The 11,015-nt window shown below is 33.7% G+C and overlaps 1 protein-coding gene across 1 annotated transcript in view; it reads left to right on the top strand.

Moving 5' to 3' along the window:
* Positions 1-5,640: 5,640 nt before the first annotated feature.
* Positions 5,641-11,015, top strand: part of LOC102591537 (probable prolyl 4-hydroxylase 4) — a 7,389-nt gene continuing 2,014 nt past the window's right edge. The window contains exons 1-5 of the mRNA XM_006365210.2: positions 5,641-5,876; positions 6,572-6,629; positions 6,740-6,844; positions 8,913-8,970; positions 9,830-10,005. Of these exons, the coding sequence (XP_006365272.1) occupies positions 5,755-5,876; positions 6,572-6,629; positions 6,740-6,844; positions 8,913-8,970; positions 9,830-10,005 (519 nt within the window). The 5' untranslated portion in view covers positions 5,641-5,754. The remainder of the gene's footprint in view (positions 5,877-6,571; positions 6,630-6,739; positions 6,845-8,912; positions 8,971-9,829; positions 10,006-11,015) is intronic.

Raw genomic sequence — 11,015 nt, 5'->3', positions numbered from 1 at the left:
TATTCATTTATTTTGGTGTCTTTAATACTAATAGACTTGGTATTTTGAGAAGAGATGTCCTTATGATGTGATGACTTTCAGGTTTTGGGGATAATATGTAATAGACTTTATAGGTTTATTTGATTGGTTACTTTAATAAGTTTTAAGCTTCCGCATTATTGTTGTTATTCGTAGTTGAATTATTAATATAAGTTGGGATTGGATTCGTTGGTTCGCCCACATAGGATGTTAAGTGTGGGTGCCACTCATGACTCGATTTGGGTCGTGACATAAGCCAAATTAAATTCACTTATGTGTGAGCCACATAAACAAACATGTTATCAACTTGATGATCAACGGATTATATATTATTATTTTTTGTTCCTAAATAACTTCTTGTGCAAATTCTTTTATTCTTTATTTTTCTTCTCCGTTTAGTTGTTATTATACATCGGTTGCAGAAGTCTCCATGAAAACTAACCAATATTATCTTATAATTCTTAACCTACTACAAATATTCAATTTTGACATTTTTGTTTTGTTGTATTTATATTTTGTTGATTTTTGTTTTAAAGATTTTTTTTTAATTTTTACTTATATAAGTTCGTAAGTTAAGTTTAATAAAGTTTTTTTAAAAGTTTTTGAGCTTAAGTTTTCAAGATTTGAATCTTTTGAAGTTTATAAGTTATTAAGTTATATGTGATATGTTATACTTATAACTTGTAATTTAAATAACTTAAGTTTGTAATTTTTAAAAAATAAAAAAGAAATGCTAATAAAAATACAAAATAATGACACTAATTAAAAAAATATATCAATCCAATTTATTCAAATAGGTTGTTGCAGACCTATTTTTAATTAATTAAAAATAATTTATCGGGACCGGATCGGAATGGAATGGAACCGGGATGAACCGGTACTGGTATATCGGTATCAAATCATGATACCGTTTCGTTTCGAGTACCGGTTCACTGTATCCCATTCCGTCCCAAATACTACCGAACTAGAATAGACCGTAATGGTATCGGAATGGTACCGGAACAATATCGGTACAACCCGATTCGGTGCCCAGTCTTAGTTGCAACACATAAGACATCAATTGCAACATATGATTATTCTGTTGCGATAGATAAGTCAATCGTTGCAACATATAACTATTTTATTGCAATAGATAAGTCATGTAGTCATATGTTGCAACAAACAATGCATCTTTACAACAAATAAGTCATTTGTTGTAACATATAAGCCATCTGTTGTAACAAATAACTTATTCAACATGAGTCATCTGTTGCAAAAAAAAATGTATTCGTTGTAACATATATACTCAGTTGTTGAATAAGTTGCAACATTTGTTGGAAGCTCTGAAAAATGGTAGGGTTTTTTTTTCGTCTTGGGTTCCCTCTTTTTAGTTAAAATTGGGGCTTTAATCTTTTAACTTTTTACCCCTCATTTAGTATAATGGACCAAATTGTCAATTTAAAAATTTAAGGGCAGCTCCCACACATTTTTAATAAATCATTAATTCTTAATTACATAATTGTCACCTACACTCAATTAAAATAACTTCTTTTCCGAATAATTTTAGCTCCATTTTGCTATATTTTTTGTTGCATTTTAGTGTAGTGAATTTTTATTTTTTACAAAAAAAATCGATTGTTCTTGATTAAATTGGTCAAAATCTGATATGTTTTTAGTTCATGTTCTTCATTCCGCATCTTTAATTGTATTTTACTTTGTATAAAGGCTAGAATTCTCTTGAGTTTTTATATTTATATTCTCTGATGATTTTGATTTTTTTCTTGTATTTTGGTCGATTCTAATGATGTTTTTGTTGCTATCTTTTGTATTCTCTCTTTCTAAAATTACTACTACTTGTTTTGCATGATTAATTAAATCACTTCTCTGTTTCTATAAATAGGTTAGTGGTCGATAGATTGTAAAGTATGACTAAAGATAGAAAAATCATTAAAGGGTTGCTTCTACTTCTTGTAGCAGTAGGAAACGTAAAGATGAAGAAAAATCTCAAATTTATTTTGGACATTTGCCAAAATATTATAAATCAATGGACTGATAGTCCATTATATGTTGTTGCGACGACGTGTCAAAATAATAAAATGTTCCACGAGATTTGATTTGTGAACGATAAGTTAGCTTGTTTCGACTTAAACAAATTTACTTTGATTACGAGATTTAATTGTTCAGCATCCCCCTTGAATCAAAATTGAGAAAAATCCTCTGAAGTGGTGAATTTTTTTTATTTCAATAGGTGACCGAGAATAAGAACATCATTGTTGAAAGGTTGATAAACTTGATCAAAGATAATTGACTGAGAAATGAGCAAAAGTTGAACTACGCTAAAAAGAAATCTTTTTCTTTGTACCTTGGATCAAGAGGAAGGGTTGCTTGTCAAGCTGGCCTATATAAGAATAAGAAATTTCTTCCTATTTTATATTAGTACAAGTCACAAGTGCTTGTGCTAGCACGGACCCAATAACTATTTTTTTGCCTCGCTTTATGTGACATAGATAAAATCTAGAGAGTCAATTAAATTTCAATATGATTTTTAAATATTTTAAGTTGTTAATTATTGTAATTTATAGTAATTTTTACGTAATTTTTAAATAATATATGTTACTTCCCTTGTCCCAATATATGTAGCATAGATAGAATTTCAAGAGTCAATCAAATGTTGTAAATTATTGAGATTTACAATACTTTTTACGTAGTTTCCAAATTAAATAATACATGTTACTTCTTTTGTCCCATATTATGCGGCACAGATAGATTAATTTCATGAATCAATCGAATTTTTTATTTGTTTGTCTTATTTTATAATTTTTTTATACATTTAAAAATTGCATAAAAAATACTATAAATCATGATAATTGACAACTTAAAATATTTGTTGAGTGATTATAAATTTTTTTGATTCATATTAATTTATTTGTGTCACATAAAATGGGACAAAAGAAGTAACATGTACTATTTAATTTGGAAACTACGTAAAAAGTATTGTAAATCTCAATAATTGTTTGTAGACCTAGGCGGAAAGAATCCGAAACTGGAAGATTCAAGTGCCTTAGGGGGATTCAAGATTGGTTTCGAGGTAGGTGATGGTTTGATTTCATGTTTGTGTGATGTATGTGGGTAATTGCTTCATTGTAATGCATGTATGTATGTGAATGTAGCACTATTGATCAAACCTAATGTAAATGAGTATGAATGAACGATTGTATGTCATGAATCAACACTTTGATTGTATGATTATGAGAATGTGCATTGTGTTGGTGATTGTGGTATGATGATTGGATCGGGTGTCACGTTCCAACACACCGGGTAGCCACGTTCCGACGCATAATTGGATCGGGTGTCACGTTCCGGCACACTAATTGGGATCGGGTGTCACGTTTTGGCACACTAAATGCCATGAATCATCACTTGATTGTATGATTATGAGAATGTGCATTGTGTTGGTGATTGTGGTATGATGATTGGATCGGGTGTCACGTTCCAACACACCGGGTGCCACGTTCCGACGCATAAATTGCATCGGGTGTCACGTTCCGGCACACTAATTGGGATCGGGTGTCACGTTTTGGCACACTAACACTTTGGGTATGGGTTCCATGAGAGGACCATTGGATTGGGTTCCGTGAGAGGACCATTGAATTGTGTTATGTATCTACTTGTGATGAGTACGTTCATATTTAATGGTGATTGATATTGGAAGATTGTTTGTTGCTCTAAAATGATAACCAATGTGTATATATATTTTGTACATGTCATGTTTACGTGACTGCTTATATATGTTTCACTTACTGGAATAGCTGTGTGATCCTACCAGTATACTGTGGTTGTGTACTAATACTGCACTTGTTCTTTCTTTGTTGAGTACATGGCATCTTCAGGCGGCTACTGACAGACCTCGTTTAGGAGATCAGTGATCAAATCGAATTCAAGGTGAGCTCCTGGCTGCCATGAGTTCTCCCTTTTGCTCAGTCCATTTTATTCGGACTTAGATTAGTACTTTAGATATTCAACTGTTTTAGCTTTCACGGTTGTACCTCTTTTTCTTTAGACTTATGATTTTGTTAGAGTTTTGGTACACTGACTTTTAGTTTCTAGGATATTTTTGCAATGTTTGATAGTCTTGTTAATTCCCGGAGTTTATGGGAACACCTCATTTCATTTTTGCATTTAAACCTGCTTCTGTATCTTTAAATGCATAGTTTTTGGTTAAGTTGTTTAGTTTGGGTTGTAGTAATGGTTCTCTCACCGGAGGGTTAGTGTGGTTGTCCATCACGACGGTCTAGGTCGTGACAAAAATTCTAACAACATACTTGTGTTTGGTCAACATCACTGTAAGAATGTTGATTATATAACCACTACTCATCCTCACGCATCTCAATAAAACCTCTCTGACTATTGACCAAGCTTATGTGACAATAGAAAGACTGAGTTGACAAAAGTGTGTGACTTCACGCACGTTAAGGCGAGTGAGTATCACATTTCAGTTTAAAAAATATTAGTAAAAGAATAAAATAATAAAGCTTTTCTTAAAAAAATTAATTAAAAACCCCCATCATCTTTTTCACCCACTCCACCTCAATTTTCAGCCATCTCCATCCCATGCCTAACCCTTTTTCTTTTCTTCTCCACACTCTTGTCATCTTCTTTAAGACATCTTGACATTGACACCTCTTTGAGTTCAGTGATTCGTTGTCGGAGGGAGAGGGAGGCAATGGTGGTGCTCGTCGGAGACCACTAATTTACAGTAGAGTGAGAGAGAGAGTGTTGATCAGTGGAGAGGAGAACAAGGTCGGTGAGTGTGGGATCGAGGATCTGGTTACAACGCTGAAGAGATTTTCAGCCAGATCTGGTAGTGCGGCGACGACTTAGATTACTGATTTTATGGAGGTTGGAGAAGGAGGAAAGGAAAATGGTATGTAGCGGAGATGAAAACGAGTGAGGGAAAGAGTATAGGTAGTCTCACCAACAAGAGTGGCGAACGACAACGCCTTTCTCCAGTAGTTTTTCAGCGTTTCAAGGTTGGAATGGGGAGAGGATGTATGGAGTTTCAAATTTTATTTTAAAGAATAAATTAAAATTTCATTATTTTACTTTTTATTAAATAATTTTTAAAAATAGTTAATAAAGATAATTATGCCATGTCATCTATTTGAGAGCGAGTGAACTACAAATGATAAGAGGAGTTTAAAATTCTTCTTTTAATTGAGTCTAAGAGTACAGTTGATAAAAAGTTAAGTAAAATGGTTCATACTACAAATGCGTACAAGTTTGAGGGTCCATTAGACCATTTCGTCCTATATAGATAATAACATTTTCTAAGTTAAGATAAAATAGATACTAACACAATTTATATCAAAAACACAATTCCGGTCTAGAAGAACAATAGTATACTTGATTTATTTTTTGATTTTCTACTCGATATTTAGTATCCGTATTAAAATTTGACTAAATTTGAATGTACACCGAGAAGTCCACATTGAAAAACGCTTCCTAATAAGGTTACACCGTACTAAAAAAAACTCACATTCAACTAAAGATGAATGAATATTTATCATTGACCAGGACCCATACAATTGTATAATTCGATCAAATTCTAGAGGAGGTTGGAACAATTTATTTCCAAAGAAGGGATAAAAAGAGAAATAAAATAATAGCGACGATCTGTTTCATGTGCTGAATATTCAAGTGACAGTTCACGCGAATTGGATTCAACATTTTCCCGAGAAAATTTCAATCTTTCGCTCCATGAATATCTTCTCGCAGATCTTCACTTTCTTATTCTTCTTGATCGCTGTGTTCGTTACTAAATCATCATGCTCCGCAATCATCAATCCCTCTAAAGTCAAGCAAATTTCATGGAAACCTAGGTATTTCACACTTTTCCCACTTCAAAACCTCAGAAAATTGCAATGTTATCGGATAGGAATTCAACATTTTGAGTATTTTTCCCCTGTAATTTTATGTTTATTTTCCGATTTTGGAGCTAAGAAAAAGTTCAGTATTGCTGGAAGAAAAGGTCAATTTTAAATTTTCCACCCCTGTAATGTTGTAGTGTTCCACCGATTCACGATCTTCTGCTTTTGAATCTAAGAAAATGCAATATTGTTGCAAAAAAAGAATAAGAACAAGTTTTAAGATTTTCCTGTAACGTTGCAGTATTTCACTGATTTAGCTTTATGTTTTTTCATGGAAATGTATGTATTTCACTATCTTCTGGTTTCAAAGCTAAGGAAAGTGCAATATTTTATCCTTTTGCCTGTAATGTTGTATTACCTCGCCCATTTAGCTATATGTTTTTCATGGAAACAGGTATTTCACTATTTTTTTGGTTTCAAGGCTAGAAAGTGCAACATTTTTTTGTTGAAAAGATATTCAATTTTTAATTTATTTTCCAATTTTCCTTGATTTAGCTATACATATTATATGAAAAGCTAGGTATTCCTTCATTTTCCGGTTTCTAGGTTTTCAAAGTTGCAATATTTTTGGGCAAAAAGCCAAGTTTTTGAAGAGTTTCGTAATGCTGTAGTGCTTTACAGAGTTTGCTATTTATGACTGTGTGCAGAGCTTTTGTGTATGAAGGTTTTCTCACGGACGAAGAATGTAATCATTTGGTATCTCTTGTGAGTATTTATTTCGATTTATACTTTTGGAGAATGTTATTTTATGTTTGGTTGGATAAAGTTGTTGAGATCTGTTTGTGTTGGAAGCTGATTTGTCAATTGTGGTGTAGGCGAAAAAAGAGTTGAAAAGATCAGCTGTGGCAGATAATGATTCTGGGGAAAGTAAGCTTAGTGAGGTCAGGACTAGCTCCGGAATGTTCATTAGCAAAGCAAAGGTTTGTTTCATTACTTTCCTCATTGTCATATTGCTAAATCGTATTACTGTATAAGTACTACAGTTTTGTTGTTTATCTATGTTGCAAAAATGAGTTAGCAACTAAGCATAAATGTTAGTAATCTGAAAGTGTGACATGTATTTCTAGTTTTATGAATTTCTATCACTTAAGTGTGATAGAGGATCATTCCTGGATTAGAAGATCCTTTTGTTGATGGATCTGTAACTCAATCGGGTGCACATGTATGGTGGTTCTTTTAAGAAGTTTATACCAAAAAAAGGCATGCTTTATAATGAAGAGCATTGGGCTCTTCCAGGAGCATCGGAATGAAAGAAAGGCAAGCTGCTCCCTAGGGTCATCTGTTTGCATTCTTCTTTGTTCAACTTTGAGATGCAAAGAATAAATTGTTAATAGCAGCAACTCTGCCTCAGTTCCAAACAAGTTGGGTTCAGCTATATGAGGTTATGTTCCCCAATTGAATTCATCTAAGGCCAACATTACATAGAATAAGGATACAAATGAAAAGTACTAGAAGTTCTGTGTATTTCCTGCTGCTTATATGATTAAAAAGATCAGTTTATGGCTTGTTTCTTTTGTAAAATTCTTGCAATAATTTATCAGGACCCAAATGTTCTGTTGATTCAAGTGTATGGTAATGTTAGAACTTAAACATTTTCCCTTTGGTGTATGAACCCCATTTGCTGTAGTTGAAACATTCTTACTATGCCTCCACATTTTCTGTGCTGAGTTTTCATGCATTTGTTTTTTTTTCAAGTGGTGATATTGTTTATGAGATTGCTGATTAGGAGGATGTCATTGATGTGATGTTGTGCACAATGAGAAGATATTTAAGTGTTGAAACATTATGAAGCATGGAAAAAGTTTGAAAATCTTGTTAAGTGGTAAATGATTTTTGTTAATTTTTTCTACTTCCACCATAATTTTTTCAGTTTATGAGTGCTGTTTCTAAGCTGGAGGACCTGTAGGCTGAAACTATCAACAGCTAGGCCAATACTAACTGATTGGTGAAATGTTAGTTAGTGCACTTAGTTGGAAAGATCTACTGTTTTATTACATGTATATGTCGCAATTCATTTAGAATCCTTTCCTAACCTAGTATGAAAGTTTGACATAGTAAGAATAAATTGAACCTATCTCTACAATCATAAATAATTGATTGTACGTGTTGAAATCTTGCCTGTATGTTCATCCGAATAAAAGCACTAGTCTAGTCAAACTTATCAACTATTTATGAGAACCAAATGGGGATTTGAGATCCATTTGTGATTCTTCCTAGAAAGTATGAGATATGCATCAAATTAAGGGTCCATTTCTGTCAAGAATAATAAAGCAAAAAATTCTACTTTTTCCTATACTCTTTGCTGGTTTGAGTGGGAGAATACATTTGATGCTAACGTTACCTGCTTTAAATAATTTAGCATGCTTAGGGGAGAAGAAAGACACAGAGACATTAATAGTCGACTAGCACACAGAAAAACAAATTCACTGAGAAACAAGATTGTTAAGGCCTGTTCGGTTTGGAATTACTACTTGATTCAATGACCTTTTTTTCCAATTAAATTAGTTCTGTGAATGAGAATAAGACAATAAGTAACTAAAACCCACATATAACTCTTATAAAAATGATTAATATAACAACGATTATTTGGTGATCATTTAATTAAATAGTAACTATTATCATTTCCAATATTCAGTGGTTTTAGATGACTTGTAGAGATCCAAAATATTTAGGCCATTTATTTTTAAAACTCTTTTTAATGGATCACTACTTCCTTAAGCAATTAGCATGAATTGTGATGGGGAACATATGGCGCTGATCTAAGTTGCGCGGACTCTTCACTTTCAATGCCACACCCGTGTCAGATTCTCCAAAAATACACTACTTTTGGAGAATCCTACCCGCATCATATTTTTGAAGAGTCCGAGTAACATAGGCGCTGATCGTTTTTTGAAAAACCGTTTGCTGTCTACTCGATATACAATTTTACAATCCTGTACCTTTGATTGTGTCAGCTCTTCATTTTGTTTCTTTTCATTTTTGCTGCAGGATCCTATTGTCACAGGGATAGAGGAGAAGATAGCGACTTGGACTTTTCTACCTACAGGTCTGACTTATTCCGAAGGATATCACAATCTAGGATAACCAAACCATCCATAATTAGTGGCAAATTTGAAGACTCTTCTTAATTCCCACTTGAAGTATGTCTAGCACAAATAAAATGGTCTTGATTGCTATTCTTTACTGACTTCAAGAAAATATTTTTCGGTAATTGATTCAACATCAGTAATTGATCAATCCACTTATACTCCGTCATAAATCCTTAAATAGATCGGGCGGTTGGAATTTTGTAAAGTTTTACGAATGTTTTGGATAATCTTTATAAGAAAAAGTTGCATGGTATGATGCTAAAAGAACACCATCAGGTAGAAGAAACAAAGAAAGTATGAAATCATAATTTTCCAAGTTATCCTTTCTGTTTCACTGTTCATTTAGTCATATAATTTAATACTCTGTTTTATCTGTCTCTCTCAAACCTATTGGTCATTGCAAGATTTTATATGCTTCTTATCCGTGTGCTCTATTGAGAGATGGTATTAATTTTATTAACTTATGTACTGTCTAATACTTGTACAATACTGCTAAACTATTCGTCTTTGTTAAGTTCTGAACTTTCAGTCCTACCATATTAGAGTGAGTGCAAAGAATATATGATATAAGGTGATTCTCTGGTTGAAAGAGGAGATAAACTAAAGATTGAACAATGCACAGTGTCAGTAAGAAGTAACATGTTAAAAGGAAAGTGTTGTTTGAAGGACTTGGTATCTTTGGCTGTGGTTTTATGAAATCAAATGTATTCCAAAATCTGTTGTTGTAGACTTTAGATGCTTTCTTCACTCTCTTTATGGTCCATACTATGTCAAGGGGTTTCAGTTTGATGCTTATTTCTTTTTTGTCTCCCCCAGAGAATGGAGAAGACATACAAGTTCTAAGATATGAGGAAGGACAGAGATATGAGCCACACCATGATTACTTCACCGACAAGGTTAATATTGTTCGTGGTGGACACCGGTTAGCCACTGTACTCATGTATCTCAGTGATGTAGAGAAAGGTGGTGAAACTGCTTTCCCTGAAGCAGAGGTTAGTTTGTGTTTCTCCCCTTTTTTATTCCTTTGCACTGATACAATGCACTGCTCTATTTTTGCTTCTTAGGTGCCATGTATGAGTTTGTTTTATGCTACTTTGTCTCCTTGAATATCATCATTTGAGATAGGCATTCAAACCAGAGATTAGTCTACAAATTCGTGATGATGACGTTTTTAGGAAAAAAAATGACAAGTTTATTTTTCAGCATATCTGGTTCTACCAGGGAGAGTGGAAGGTCAAAGGATAAGAAGCTCCTTGGTTTGTTTCCCTTCAGTGAGGTGTTCATCACTTGCTTCTTATTGTTTGGAGGATTTGAGGGGAAGCAAAAGATATATATATATGTCCTCCTTGTGAACCAGTACCAGAGTGACTGGAAAAGCTAAAATACCTTTCTACTTCTGCGTCCCATCCTCTTCCACTTCCTTACCAATAAAGAAAATAACCTTTAGCTACCTCTTTTGCTTTTCTCCACCCTTCCTTTTCACCTAAACAAATCATAATCAAGGATAAATGTCATGCTTTACTTTATCATTGTCAAGAAATGGCTTGAGCCTGACTCAACTCTAAAGCTAGCTCATGATGTGAGGATTGTCCAAGACCATACTAGGAAGAAATTTATTCCATCTTACATTGATGTGGGATGCTAACACTCCTGCAGCCCAGGTTCATTTCTTTAACATGGTACGAAAGCAGATAAATGTCTTGGGTTCAAGTCACACCGCCACCTTTTATCAAAAAGAATTTTCACGTTCTTGACACCCTAAAATAAGTCAGGCCAGCACGTGTGGGGGGCTGTTGAAGACATAATTTAAGTATATAAAATGTTGACAACTTAAGCTTTTAGATGAGAATTGAGATGGTCACACACTTCAATATGGTATGAGATCAAGCCTAGAGGTTATGAGTTTGAGTCTTACAGCCACCCATTAACAAAAGTATTTCCATGTGCTTGGCCTATGAAAAAAAAAAAGCAAGACCGTACGTGAGGGGGGGGGGGGGGGTGG

Source organism: Solanum tuberosum, unplaced genomic scaffold (assembly GCF_000226075.1).
Source record: "Solanum tuberosum cultivar DM 1-3 516 R44 unplaced genomic scaffold, SolTub_3.0 scf00532, whole genome shotgun sequence".
NCBI lineage: Eukaryota > Viridiplantae > Streptophyta > Magnoliopsida > Solanales > Solanaceae > Solanum > Solanum tuberosum.
The sequence above is the reverse complement of the archived record's forward strand: the minus strand, read 5'-3'. Positions and strand labels throughout refer to the sequence as shown.